The following is a 14,674-nucleotide window of genomic DNA, read 5'->3' as shown; positions in this document are numbered from 1 at the left end:
TCCACTCAGAGGTGAGCCTTAGATTAGTTGAACGCAGAACTTATCTCACTGACAAAACTAACTCTTCTCCCTCTCTCTCTCCTTTATCCCCCCCTTTCTTCCTCCCTCTTAACCACCTTTAATCTCTCACCCAGAAACCGTATTCCCTGACCTTGCACTTTCCAGGTGTCGGAAGATCTGTTGAAGACTCCTGTCCATTGACCAGAGTATATACTCCTGGCTCCAGCCCACGGGGAGTCCTGAAACACTGGATACAACAGAGTATGTCAGTGTAATTGAAGTGATATTAAAGTACAAGTAAGGAAACCAGTAAGAAGAGAGATATAACTTAGAAAGGAGAAAGCTGTCATGGTGAAGGAAGTAAAACAACCAGGTAGTTTACTTCTAACTTTTACAGAATTGTATCAGTAGGATAGGCAGAAGAAAGAAAGAGTTGGCTGAAGACAGGCTTTACTCACCCAATGCAACCCATCCTGAGGTTGTCTTCCCACTGTGGAGCTGGATGAAGGGGTGAAGAATACATTAGCATCATGACTATTGGCAACATTAGTCCAATCTCCTCATTTTGCAAATAAGGAAACAAAGATGAAGTTTTGCCCAAGATCATAAAGCTAATTAGTGGTAGAGCTCAGACTTAAGCTAGGTCTAAAGTTTTTTCAAAAAGCTATACTATGCTTCCTTCATCATGTAGTAGATGTAAGTTACACATACATTGGGAAGGGCAGGAATAATCATGGTAATAAGCAGCTGGAGTAGGGAAAACAGAGGTCATGATATTTATCTTTTCCTCCAAAGGAGTTTGTCTAGAATCTATGGTGGGGAAATAAGGATACTGGAACTTCCCTCACCAAACTCTTGGTAGTTACCCTTTGTTCCTTCTCCAATTTCACCAAGTTCCTTCCTCAATACTTTGGCCTTTGCACAAAAGGAGATGAGGAAAGGAACCATGGAAATAATTATGGAGCTGTGTACATCTCTTTGGAAGTGGAAATGCTCAAAAGAATAGGCATACTTTTTCTTCTTCCACTTACATCCTCTTTTTCAACCTCCCTCCACCTGCTCTTTAAGGATAAAGTCTTAGAGCAGACCCATAACTGATCTGAAGAGTAAAGGATAGGGTCTTTCTGACCTGTGTACTTCTGGATCTTTTTCGATTTATGCTGCTTCGAAGCCTAGAAAAGCACACAAAGAAAAAAGAAAATCCGATTATGTTCTAGGTTAGAGCCTTTATTGACCACACATCTCATCTTATGGAAATCAGATATTAATACATCTTATGTATCAGATATTGATACAGTTGGCATCCATAACCACATCATTAATTATCACCTCATTCATTTATTCATGAATCATTTATTGAGTACTTACTAAGTTCTAGGTATTGTGTAGGGTGCTGGGACTACAAAGGTAAATATGATCCCTGTATTTTTAGGAACTTATGCTAGTAGGAAAAACAGCTCTCTAAATATAAAGTGCCATGAAGTAAATGCTGTAACAGAGATAAACTTTAGGGAATATAGAGGGCTGCCTCTGTATATAATATATTAACCTCCTAGGAGAGAAGGAAAGAATTACTCAAGAAGTTGCATTTTTTGTACTGGAGTTCAAAGAATCAGCAGAAGATTTTTAGATGAATAAAGAGTATTCCAACAGCCCAAGTGGCCATCAATCCAAGAATGGATTAATAAAATGTGGTATATGTATACCATGGAGTGCTATTCAGCTCTAAAAACAACGGTGATATAGCACATCTTATATTTTCCTGGTTAGAGCTGGAACCCATACTACTAAGTGAAGTATCCCAAGAATGGATAAACAAGCAAGCTGGAACCCATAATACTAAGTGAAGTATCCCAAGAATGGATAAACAAGCACCACATATACTCACCAGTAAACTGGTATTAACTGAGCAGCACCTAAGTGGACACATAGGTACTACAGTAATAGGGTATTGGGCAGGTGCGAGGGGGGAGGGGAGCGGGTATATACATACATAATGAGTGAGATGTGCACCATCTGGGGGATGGTCATGCTGGAAACTCAGACTTGTGGGGGGAGAGGGCATTTATTGAAACCTTAAAATCTGTACCCCCATAATATGCCAAAAAAAAGAGTATTCCAGGCAAGTAGGAACATCACTGAGATCATCACATCATGATTGTCATGTGCACTTTAGCTAAGTAGTGGGAGATATTAGACCAAAAAGGTAGCTGGAAGCCTAATAGTGGAATTTAAATTTTAGTCTGTAGGTCAGTATTTTCCAACTAGTAGTTAGTTAACTCCTGGGGTTTTTGCAAAGGTGCTCCAGGTCATTTTAAAGGCATTAGTGACATTTGCTATCATTTCAAATAAAACTAATATTTATTTCTTCTCTTTGAATCAGGACATCAGTCTCTGAGAGTGTATCAAAAGAGCCTACACAATAATTAGTGGGGAGTTCATGAATATGCTCATGACTCAGTAACTCAGTTTATTATTCAGCTGAATATCCCTAGCTACAGTGGTTGTTTTGGCCTTTAGACAGTTTTTAATTGATTTTATGCCTAGTCATATATTATGTAATAATTTATGTCCATAATGGACCATTAATTAAATGGGAAAGTCACCTGATACTTCAGTGCCCTACATCATTTGCAGTGTCAGTCAGTAAGATATTTGGGTTAACAACAAATTAGAGACAAAAAACAAGGCTCATAAAGTGTATATTTGGAATTGAGACCCTGGAAAAAGGCCAGGATTCTCAAAGTGCTACATGCTCAGTGGAAAGTCAGCTGTGAAAAAAATATGCCCACCAGATGAAGAAGTTTGGACTCCAGGTGGGAAAAAGAGCCTTCTCTGAGAATTTTAACCATGAGTCTATACTTATACTGGTTTACAGTTTTAATTTATATCCACTGTGTATAGTCAGGAACCCCAAACTAAAAATAAAAGTAGAGTGATCTTGGGCTCGTAATGCTCTAGGGCAAAAGGCAAAAGTCAATGTAAATTTCCTTAAAAATTAAAAAGTAGTAGAAGAGGAAGGAGAACAAAAACAATTCAAATTGCTATACATTAATAAATGTGAAAAATCTGATGATGGTTAAATTCCCAGAAAAATAAAATATCAAAATTGGGCAAAAAATTAGATCATTTAAGTAGACCAGTAAGTATGAAAGCAATTGAAATGATAATCAAAGACAGTCTCCATCAGACCTCACAAAAGAATTCACAACAAATTAGATGACAAGATGGAGAATTTGGGCCAGGAACTAGAAGTTATATTTAAAAAGATCTAATGGAAATTCTAGAACAGAAAAAATAAAGAACTCAAACAGGTATAACAACAGATTAGAAACAACTGAAGAAATGTCTGTTGAAAATATCCATAATGAAGCATGGAGAGAAAATGGTTATAAGAGCCAAGAGTCATATGGGACACAGTAACTGGAGTCCCAGAAGGAAAGAAGAGAGATAATGGAGCAAAAACGATATTTGGAAATTAATAGTTCAGGGAGTATATGAGAACTCTGTGCTTTCTACTCAAATTTGTTGTAAACCTAAAAGCTGCTTTACAAATATTTTTTAGTAGCTAAGAACTTTGCAAAACTGAAAAAGCCTGAGATTCAAGCCTTAGATGCAAGAGGTATGATGAAGCAGCATAAAGACAAAGAAAAGCCAAACTTAAGTACATGATAACATTTGTGCACCCTTACTGAATGCAGAAATTTAGTGATAGACCTAATTTACCCAATGAAAGATAAATTAATATAAAGAATTTTCTAATGGAGAAGTTGTAATATGAAAAGATTGGCAGTAAGCATTTAACCCAAGGAAATATCAAATTGAGTTTCATTAACTATGGTAAGTAGGTGGTAACTAGAGTCTATGAAACAGACTCTCACTTAAAAATTGTAAAGCCTCCACAATGTAAAAATACCAATATTTTTATTGTAGTAGACGAAGACAAAAAGTGGTATCTTAATTTTGCGTCTAAGGTTGATAAATTAGAAAATATAGGTTTATTAATACCATTTAGATATTGAGTAGAACTAAATACACTATACTATATTACTTCCAAAATACTCAGTAGGCCACAAGAACCAGAAACAAAATTTCTTTTAAAGACCACACAATAGGCCGGGCACGGTGGCTCACACCTGTAATCCTAGCACTCTGGGAGGCCAAGGCGGGTGGATGGCTGGAGGTCAGGAGTTCGAAACCAACCTGAGCAAGAGTGAGACCCCGTCCCTACCATAAATAAAAAGAAATTAATTGGCCAAATAATATATATAGAAAAAATTAGCTGGGCATGGTGGCGTATGCCTGTAGTCCCAGCTACTCGGGAGGCTGAGGCAGTAGGATTGCTTGAGCCCAGAAGTTTGAGGTTGCTGTGAGCTAGGCTGATGCCATGGCACTCACTCTAGCCTAGGCAACAAAGCGAGACTCTGTCTCAAAAAAAATAAAAAAAATAAAGACCACACAATAAAAGATTGAAAATAAATTTTTTTTAAAAAAGGGAGGGCGGAAGAAGAAAGAAACAAAGATGACAGAATCAAGATTTAAAAAATGTATCATAACAATAAACATATATCAGATAAACTCACCCATTAAAAGAAAGAATAAAGATTCAGTTTAATTTAAAAAGCCAAATAATCCTAGCATTCTGGGAGGCTGAGTTGGCCGGATTTGTCGAGGTCAGGAGTTCGAAACCAGCCTGAGCAAGACCCCCCCCCCCCCCCCGTCGCCCCGTGTCTACTAAAAATAGAAAGAAGTTAATTGACCAACTAAAAATATATATACAAAAAATTAGCCAGCATGGTGGCGCATGCCTGTAGTCCCAGCTACTCGGGAGGCTGAGGCAGTAGGATCGTTTGAGCCCAGGAGATTGAGTGTTGCTGTGAGCTAGGCTGACGCCACGGCACTCACTCTAGCCTGGGCAACAAAGTGAGACTCTGTCTCAAAAAAATAAAAAATAAATAAAAAGCCAAATAACAACTATATGCTGGCCGAGCATGGTGGTTCACGCCTATAATCCTAGCACTCTGTGAGGCCGAGGCTGGTGGATCGCTCAAGGTCAGGAGTTTGAGACCAGCCTGAGCAAGAGTGAGACCCCGTACCTACTATAAATAGAAACAAATTAATTGGCCAACAAAAAATATATAGAAAAAATTAGCTGGGCATGGTGCCGCATGCCTATAGTCCCAGCTACTTGGGAGGCGGAGGCAGGAGGATCGCTTGAGCCCAGAAGTTTGAGGTTTGAAGTTGCTGTGAGCTAGGCTGACGCCATGGCACTCTAGCCTGGGCAACAGAGTGAGACTCTGTCTCAAAAAAAAAAAAAAAAAACAAAAACAACTCTATGCTTTTTAAGAGATATCTAGAACAAAGGAATTCAAAAAGTAAAGCAAGGCTGGGCGTGGTGGCTCATGCCAGTAATCCTAGCACTCTGGGAGGCCAAGGCGGGAGGATCAGTTGAGGTCAGGAGTTCGAGACCAGTTTGAGCAAGAGTAAGACCCTGAATCTACAAAAAATAGAAAAATTAGCCAGTCATGGTGGTGTATGCTTATACCCCAGCTACTCAGAGGGCTGAGGCAGAAGGATCTCTTGAGCCCAGGAGTTTGAGGTTGCAGTGAGTAAGGATGACGCCACTGCACTCTACCTGGGGTGACACAGTGAGATTCTGTCTCAAAAAAAATGTGTTTTTTGCCTGAATTTCCAGCCTGGCCTGCCTTGCAGATTTTGGACTCAAGACTGCAACATCAACTCTTACCTTAGTTTCTAGCCTGCCCTCTAGATTTTGAACTTGTTAGCCCCTACAATTGTATGAGCCAATTCCTTAATATCTCTCTCTCTATTTCATATATATGTACATGTGTGTGTGTGCATGTATTATAACAAAGAATAAACTGGTTTTTGTCCCTAGTTCCTAGCACAGAGCATCAAAACCTTTGGAATTTAATGAGTGTTAGGGGTGCTAATGAGGTGAAAAAGAGATTACTTCTCCCTCTACTTTAGGAAGCTGGGATAACCTTGATTCTAAAATCTGGTAAAGACAATACTAGAAAAAAAAATTACAAGTCGGCTGGGTGCGGTGGCTCATGCCTGTGATCCTAACACTCTGGGAGGCCAAGGCGGGCGGATTGCTTGAGGTCAGGAGTTTGAAACCAGCCTGAGCAAGAGCGAGACCCAGTCTCTACTTTAAATAGAAAGAAATTAATTGGCCAACTAATATATAGAGAAAAAATTAGCCAGGCATGGTGGCGCATGCCTGTAGTTCCAGCTACTCGGGAGGCTGAGGCAGAAGGATCACTTGAGCCCAGGAGTTTGAGGTTGCTGTGAGCTAGGCTGATGCCACGGCACTCTAGCCCAGGCAACAAAGTAAGACTCTGTCTCAAAAAAAAGAAAAAGAAAATTACAAGTCAATTTCTTTCATACAAAAATCTTAAAATATCAGCAAATTGAATACAATAATATAAGAAAAGTATCATGAACATGTTATATTTATTCCAGGAATTCACTGTTGGTTTATTTATTTTGGCTGTCCTGTGCATCCTATGGTTTATTATTTTTAAAACAGTGTAATCCAACACATTAATAGAATAAGAAAAATCTATTGAGAAATAGAGGCAGGAAAAGCACTTGATAAAATTTAACACCCATTCATGCTAAAACTATTAGCAAACTAGAAATAAAAGAGAACTTCCTTAATTTGATAAAGAGTACTTATATAGCAAACTCTATAGCAAGCTCTACAGGTAAATTGTGAATTATTGAAAACTTTCTTCTACATAAAAAAAGAAAATAAGGATCTTCACTACACCTCTTCTACTGAACATTGTACTAGAAATCCTAATCAATGCAATAAAGAAAGGAAAAGAAAAGGTATAAGAATTTGAAAGGGAAAAATTAAATTATCATTATTTGCAGATAATACAGTTGTGTAGAATATCCAAAAACATCTGTAAATAAATTAGTATTGATAAGCAAATTTAGCAAGCTCTCCAGCTAGAAGGTCAATATAGAAATATCTATCGTGGCCAGGCGCAGTAGCTCACACCTGTAATCCTAGCACTCTGAGAGGCCGAGGTGGGTGGATTGCTCGAGGTCAGGAGTTCGAAACCAGCCTGAGCAAGAGTAAGACCCCCGTCTCTACTAAAAACAGAAAGAAATTAATTGGCTAACTAATATATATAGAAAAAATTAGCTGGGCATGGTGACGTATGCCTGTAGTCCCAGCTACTTGGGAGGCTGAGGCAGTAGGATTGCTTGAGCCCAGGAGTTTGAAGTTGCTGTGAGCTACACTGATGCCACGGTACTCACTCTAGCCTGGACAACAAAGCGAGACTCTGTCTCAAAAAAAAAAAAAGAAATATCTATCGTGGCTGGGTGTGGTGGCTCACACCTGTAATCCCAACACTTTGGGAAACAGGACGATCGCTTGAGTCCAGGAGTTCGAGACCAGCCTGGGCAACACAGCAAGACCCTGAGTCTACAAAAAATAAAAATATTAGCTGGGCATGGTGGCATGCACCTGTAGTCCCAGCTACTCGAGAGGCTATGGCAGGAGGATCACTTGAGCCCAGGCATTCAAGGCTGCAGTGAGTATCATTGCACTACTGCACTCCATCCTGGGCAACAGAGCAAGACTCTGTCTCTAGAAAAAAAAAAAAGGAAAGAAAGAAATATCTATTATATATTCAAGTACCAGCATCAACTAGAAATGACATTTAAAATACCATACCAAATTAGATATTGTGTACTTCTTGATAATCATTATCACCTATGAAAATCTCCCCAACACACAAAAAACTAATTCTGATAAGTCTTAGATCCAACTTCCCCTTTAACAGGAAATAAAGAAGACAATGGAACATATTAAATGACGACGTGGACATTTAATCAGCAAAATGTTGTTGCAAAATTTAGAGGACAAATGACCAATTTCTTCAACACATAAATGGATAGACTAAAAGAAAGAAATGGAGGTAGGGAATATACAGATTATTAGAGACTTAAGAGACATGCAAATCAATCTCAATATGTGATTTTGAGTCAAACAAATAGATTGTAAAAATAATTTATGTCACTTGTGAGACAATTGGAATTTGAATATTGATGGATATTTAATGTGTTAAGGAATTATGGTTCATTTTAAGCATAATAATGGTGTTGTGTTTAAGTATTCTTAAAGAGTTCTTGTCTTATAAATATATATACTAAACTATTTATAAATGAAATTATATTATCTGAGATTTGCTTCAAAATAATGTGGTAAGAGAGTCATAGCTAGGTGATAGATCCATGACAATACCTTATACATTTCTATGTGCTTTCAATTTGTTTGAAAATTTTCTTTAAAAAAATGAGGGGAAAAGGCCAGGCTTACTGGCTCATGCCTATAACCCTACTACTGTGGCAGGGGGTGGGGGGGGGACGGGGGGAGCAGAAGGATCACTTAAGCCCAGGAGTTTGAGGCTGCAGTGAACTATGATAATGCTACTGCACTATGGCCTAGGTGATAGTGAGACTGTCTATAAAAAAAAATTTTAATATAGCTTCACCCCCTATATTGAAAACTAAATATTATTAATATTTTTAGGATGTCAGTTATCTCCTATCTGAAGTATAAATACAATACAATCCCAACCAAAACCATGTATGTTTTTTGTGTGACAACAGAATGATTCAAAAATTTATATGGAAATGCAATGACCTAGAATAATTAAGACAATTTTGTAGAAGACCAAAGTTGGAAGACTTACACTACCAAATTTCAGGACACTACAAAGCTACATGATTTAAGACAGTGAGGTATTGGTGCAAAGATAGACAAATAGACCAATGTAACAAAACAGAGAGCTCTTAAATAGACCCACACGTGCACATTTACCTGGTTTATGACAAGGTCATCAATGAAATTCAATGAGAAAAGGATGGTCTTTTCAATAAATGGTGCTGGAGGAAAGGATGGGGATTAGGGTAAGGTGGTAAGGAAGGGTTGTACAAGTGTAGGATCAAATTTAAAATTTTGACACTCTGTTCATCAAAGATTTTTTGCATTAATTTTGATTTTTAATAATATTGAGTTAAATATCTTGATTATTAAGTTTTTTGGTGCCCCTTAAATTTTGTGCCTGAAACGAATGTCTCATTCATTTTACCCTAATCCCTGTCCTACTGGAGGAGTTAGATATCTATATGAGGAGCATGGGGGACTATGACCCCCTACCTTACACTATACACAAAAAGTAATTTGAGGTGAATCATAGATCTAAACATGAAAAGAAAACCATAAGGTTTCTAGAAGAAATATAGAACAGTATCTTCATGGCACAGGGATAAACATTTCTTATACTTGTGGGGGAAAAAAGCACTAATCATAAAAGCAAACATTGATAAACTAGAATTCATTAAAATTAAGAACTTCTGTTCCAATGCAAGTGAAAAGTTAAGCCACAAAGTGAGGGAATTTATTTTAAATATCTATATCTTGTTAAGAACTCATGTCCATAATATTTAAAGACTTTCTATAAATCAGTAAGTAAGAGATTGACAGCCCAGTCCTTAAAAATGCTTAAAATACTTGAATAGGCAGTTCACAAAGAGAATTTCCAAATGGCCAACAAACATGAGAAGTTGCACCATCATTAGTCATCAGGGAAATGTACATTAAAACCACAATGTCAGAGTGACTAAAATGACAAAGACAGACAATGCCAAGTGTTGGCAAGAATGTAGAGCAACTAGAGCTCTCATACTCTATTTGTGGGAGTATAAATTGGTATAATTACTTCAGACAACTGGCATCATCTACTAAAATTAAACATACATACCATATGGCCAACTAATTCCTCTCCTATTAGAAATAAGGATTCCACCAACAATGTGTCACTTGCAAGTAACATCCTGAAACCTTCCTTTTTTTTTTTTTTTGAGACAGAGTCTCGCTTTTTGCCCTGGCTAGAGTGAGTGCCGTGGTGTCAGCAACCTTACACTCCTGGGCTCAAGCAATCCTTCTGCCTCAGCCTCCTGAGTAGCTGGGAACACAGGCATGCGCCACCATGCCCGGCTAATTTTTTCTGTATATATTAGTTGGCCAATTAATTTCTTTCTATTTATAGTAGAGATGGGGTCTCGCTCTTGCTCAAGCTGAGCTCAAATGATCCGCTGCCTCGGCCTCCCAGAGTGCTAGGATTACAGGCGTGAGCCACCCTGCCCGGCCCTGAAACCTTCTTTATCTTGTCATGTAAGTATAACCTTTTTCAATTATTTTTATTTTTTTCTTTTCTTTTTTTTCTTTCCTGAATAAAGTAGGAAATTAAGGTACAATCTTTTTCAATTATGAAAAATAAACAATTGATTTTTTGAAATGTAATGTGCAAGAATTCCAGACATTGGGTCATGAAAGCATTTTTTTTAATGCCACAATAGGTAGTTAAATTTCATTCTATATTTCAGTGCACATTGAGCTCCCAAACTAACAAGCATGAGATAATGTCACTTTAAAATTTGTTATGGGCCAAGCGCGGTGGCTCCCACCTGTAATCCTAGCACTCTGGGAGGCCAAGGCGGGAGGATTGCTTTGAGTTCAGGAGTTCGAGACCAGCCTGAGACATGAGTCTACAAATTTAACAAAACTAATCATACTTTTTTTTTTTTTTAAGACAGAGTCTCGCTCTGTTGCCCGGGCTGGAGTGCCATGGCATCAGCCTAGCTCACAGCAACCTCAAATTCCTGGGCTCAAGTGATCCTCCTCCCTCAGCCTCCCGAGTAGCTGGGACCACAGGTGCTTGCCACCCAAACTCATTATACTGTACACTTAAGATCTGTGCATTTTATTGTACATAATTATACCTCAATAAAAATGTATTTGTTGACAAAAAAGCTTTTTCTTACATAAACATGTAATAAGAAATTTTATTGTTTTATGTAGCAGAGTGACCTACTGAGTAATTTACACCATACTGTGTTTTTATTGCTGTGTCCTTCTGAGAAAGAAACTATAAATAGATCACATTCCCCCTCACCAAACAAAGTAGCCAGGCTTTTGTTCTCAAGGTCTTGGTTCTTCTAATACATAGCAGGGAATTAGTTTTTCAGGGCTGCAAAAATTGGCAGGATCCTAAAAGACAGCCCTAATATAAGTCTAGATCTGTGGAGGATTTTAAGCTGAAGTGTGCCAGAGCTTTAGTGTTTAGTGCTTCAGGGGTTGAAAGGGGAGGGAAGCTGGCTCCCTGGGACCAGGAAACAACACGGAAACTGAGCCTGGTGAATTTAGCCCTTCTGGTGCTGAGAGTTCAGGTGCAGCAGTTTGAGGGGGTTAGCAGAGGTCTCTGTGACCAAGGTTGGCACAGAAGTATTGAATCACAGTTTTGCCTTCAGATGGCAAAGAAGTAAAGCCACAGCTATCCCCTAAAGCTTAAACGCCTGACCCTCTGCTATTCGGATAAACTACACAAAGTCTGGAATTCTTAAACAACACAAAGGTTGGGGAGAAAAACTGATATTGGACTTTTACCAACCTAGGTTATGAGTGGCTTAAACCAGATTATATTTGATGCAGACAAAGAAATATATTTGCCACTTCTCATACCCAGGTGTTTTGAAAATTTTCATACCTATTATAAAGTCAATTAAATATCACGTATCCCTTATTTACACAGGAAAAGTAGACATTTGTCTTTTCTCTTAAAGATTATATTAAAATCAACTTTGTAATTTTAAAAAACATACTATTTTAAAATATTATTTATCTGAAATAATTTATATGTTACAAAAAATGGACAAAATGATCTTTAAATTTCTATGGAGGTTGACAAATTATGAAAAAAGTTAAAAAAGTTTGAGAGCCAAAACTGTTTGGGAAATACTGCTGCAGGCAGTGGGGTATTGAGAGATTTAGTTTGGTTACTTTTAGCAGAGTGACACAATTCGTTTGGGGGATTTTGTGTGTGTTGTCTTTTTGTTTTGTAGAGGCACCATCTATGATTAAGGCTGGGAAAAGTTTGTAGACCAGTTAGGAGACTGTAAATGGTTCAAGAGATGAAGTCCTAGTTAAGACAACAACATTGGCTCTAGACTGCTGAAGTTGAGAGATTTTCCTGAGAAAAAAATTGGAAAGACTTTGTGGCCCAATATGTCAATAGTATATCTATCTTCAAGACCTCTTAGAGGCTAGGCTGGCACTGTCCAATAGATTTTTCTATGATGAAGGAAATATTCTATATTTGTCCTGCCTTTAGCCACAGGTGAGCATTTGAAATGTAGCTAGTAGGAGAGAAGAACTGAATTTTAAATTTTACTTAATTTTAATTAATTTCCTTTAAATGGCCACATGTGGTTAGTGTATACCAGATTGGACATCACAGGTCTAGGCCATTAATTTGAGCTGCTTAATGAATATCTCCACATAAAATTTATAAGCAATTCCAATGCAATATTCATTTTCTGCCTCCCACGACACTCACTACTTTCCCTAATGTTTCCTATGTTGTTCAAAACACCATGATCTTGTCAGTCATTCAGGGTTAAAATTGAGAAGTCATTTATTCATTTCACAGCCATATATGGGGCACTTACTATATGCCAGGCAGTTTACTAGGCACTGGGGATAAAAAGATGAATGTAGTCCTCATAGGAAATGATGATAACATTTATAATTAACTCTTGCATCAGGAAAAATAGACTCAGTCCCTTCCCCTTCCTTTGCAAAAGAGGGCTGCATCACCCCCCACATCCAAACTTTCACCCTAGTACACTAGATTCACATCCCAGAAAGCAGAGATCTTTGTGCACAGAGGAGTAGGTATGGAGGTGGTGGTGGGTGATAAACATTTGGGAAATAAATCCATGTTCTCTTTTCCATCTTAGTGCTTTGATTCTTTTATTTCCTCTCTCCTTCCCACCAAGCCATAACATAGCTTAGCTAGGCCAGAGAACTACCACAGAAATTTACTGGAGTTATTTAAAGTCTCCCTCAAAGTGTGGTCCTCCATTCAACAGCAGTAGCATTGTCCAGGAGCTTGTTAGAAATGCAAAATCTCAGCCCCTATCCCAGACTTACTAAATCAAAATCTGCTTTTTAACAAGATCCTTGGGTCATTCACAGGCATGTTAAAGTTTGAGAAACACTGCTTTAAAGCACAAATCTAAGCACCTTTTTACCTAGCTTTAAAAGCTTTGATGTCTTTCCATTGTGCACAGAATCATATTTATACAAAGCGTTCAGCCTGGTATTCAAATTTTTCTACAATGTGACCTCTGTCAACTTTCCAACTTCTTTCCTCACTGAGTTTCCTACACTTCTACTCTCCACCCAGATTGGTGTTGTCACCTCCCCTCAGACACATCCAATACTCTTCTCCTTCCCATGCTTTTTCCCGATCTATTCTCTTTTTAGAAAGTCTTCCACCACTCTCCTCCATCCATCCCAACCACCTGCAAGATCCTGCCCTTCCACTGCAGCACAACTCAAACCTGAGCTCTCATACAAGGCATTTGATAGATCCCCCTACTTCAAAATACTCTACCTCCCATGTCTTTAGCAACATTTGTACCTCTACAAACTCTTATCACGTTCTCTTTCCTTGAAGTTAGGTATATAACTATCTCCTCAACTTCACTGTGAGCTCCTGGAGAGTGAGGATAGTGTTTCATTTTTCCTCAATGTCTAGTACACTGCTCAAGGTTTGTTGAAATGAATTGAAGGAAAAGGCATTTAAAGTGACCTATAGGAAGACACCCATGGGCACTGTCTCAACTTCCCTTCCACCTTCCAGCCCCACCAATCCTATTCCTCCCATAGCCCAAAGGGTAGGAGTTTCTGTGTCCTCAAGGGCAGATTGCGTCACATACCTCTGAGTCTCTCTTGGCTGCCACTTGTTTCCAGCCCCGTTTTCTAGAAAACAACACCCAAAACCCCGAAACAAGGAAACCACATAGTAGTAGAAGGCTGACATGTGATGGCAATGGGATGACCAGCCCCCAAGTTGGTGCCATCCCTCAAAGCCATGCCTCTCTGTCAGCCAAAGAGTTTTCTGCCTCAAGGCTGTGACTCCGTATGACATCACAATGGGCATTCCAAGGTAAACCAGACAGGATCCAGCCAATGTGCATGCTGCTTAAGTCTCTTCTCTGCTGCCCCTAGCTGCCTATGGGCTCTGCGCTGACAGCCAAAGTTCAGGGAAAAAGAGCTCCTTTATGTCTCTGCTAGGATTGGGCTGGACAGTTTGTTATTACGTAGGGAGTATGGGGACAAGGTTTTCAAGGGGCAGGCTTTCCAAGTGGCCTGTTCTGCCCTACAAGCATTTTCTCTGGATCCTCATTCCCTAGAGTTCCAAGTACAGTGCCATATGTCCCAACCACAAATTAGTATACGAGGTCAAGCAAACTTAGGAACACTAGGATATTTTAAGTAGGTATTCTCAGAGAATTTAAGAGATATGATTTCCGAAGTCCAAGGCTTGACACATTTCCTAGCTGCTGGTGCATCAAGACAGAGATGAGGTGTCACAGAGGGAGATTAAATGATCTTAGAGGATCACTCTACCCCAGAATCTACAGTCTTATTTTTCATGTCTAGAACACTTATTCTGCCATTTCATCCAGAGTTGACTGCATTCCCTAGGGTTGATTCACAGTGAACAAAAAAATTTACAAGGAATCGGACTGCGCACAGTGGCTCATGCCTGTAATCCTA

The 14,674-nt window shown here is 38.8% G+C and overlaps 1 protein-coding gene across 1 annotated transcript in view; it reads right to left on the bottom strand.

The window, feature by feature from the left end:
- The window catches only part of SPATA31H1 (SPATA31 subfamily H member 1), a 30,540-nt gene extending 16,529 nt beyond the window's left edge, over window positions 1-14,011 (bottom strand). Inside the window, exons 1-4 of the mRNA XM_076000444.1 lie at window positions 13,831-14,011; window positions 1,130-1,172; window positions 459-498; window positions 152-247 (exon numbers count right to left, since the gene is read on the bottom strand). Coding sequence (XP_075856559.1) covers window positions 152-247; window positions 459-498; window positions 1,130-1,172; window positions 13,831-13,974 — 323 coding nt within the window. The 5' untranslated portion in view covers window positions 13,975-14,011. The remainder of the gene's footprint in view (window positions 1-151; window positions 248-458; window positions 499-1,129; window positions 1,173-13,830) is intronic.
- Window positions 14,012-14,674: the final 663 nt, after the last annotated feature.

The sequence above is a fragment of the Microcebus murinus genome, chromosome 3 (assembly GCF_040939455.1).
Source record: "Microcebus murinus isolate Inina chromosome 3, M.murinus_Inina_mat1.0, whole genome shotgun sequence".
Classification (NCBI taxonomy): Eukaryota; Metazoa; Chordata; class Mammalia; order Primates; family Cheirogaleidae; genus Microcebus; species Microcebus murinus.
This window is presented reverse-complemented; position numbering and strand designations above follow the sequence as displayed.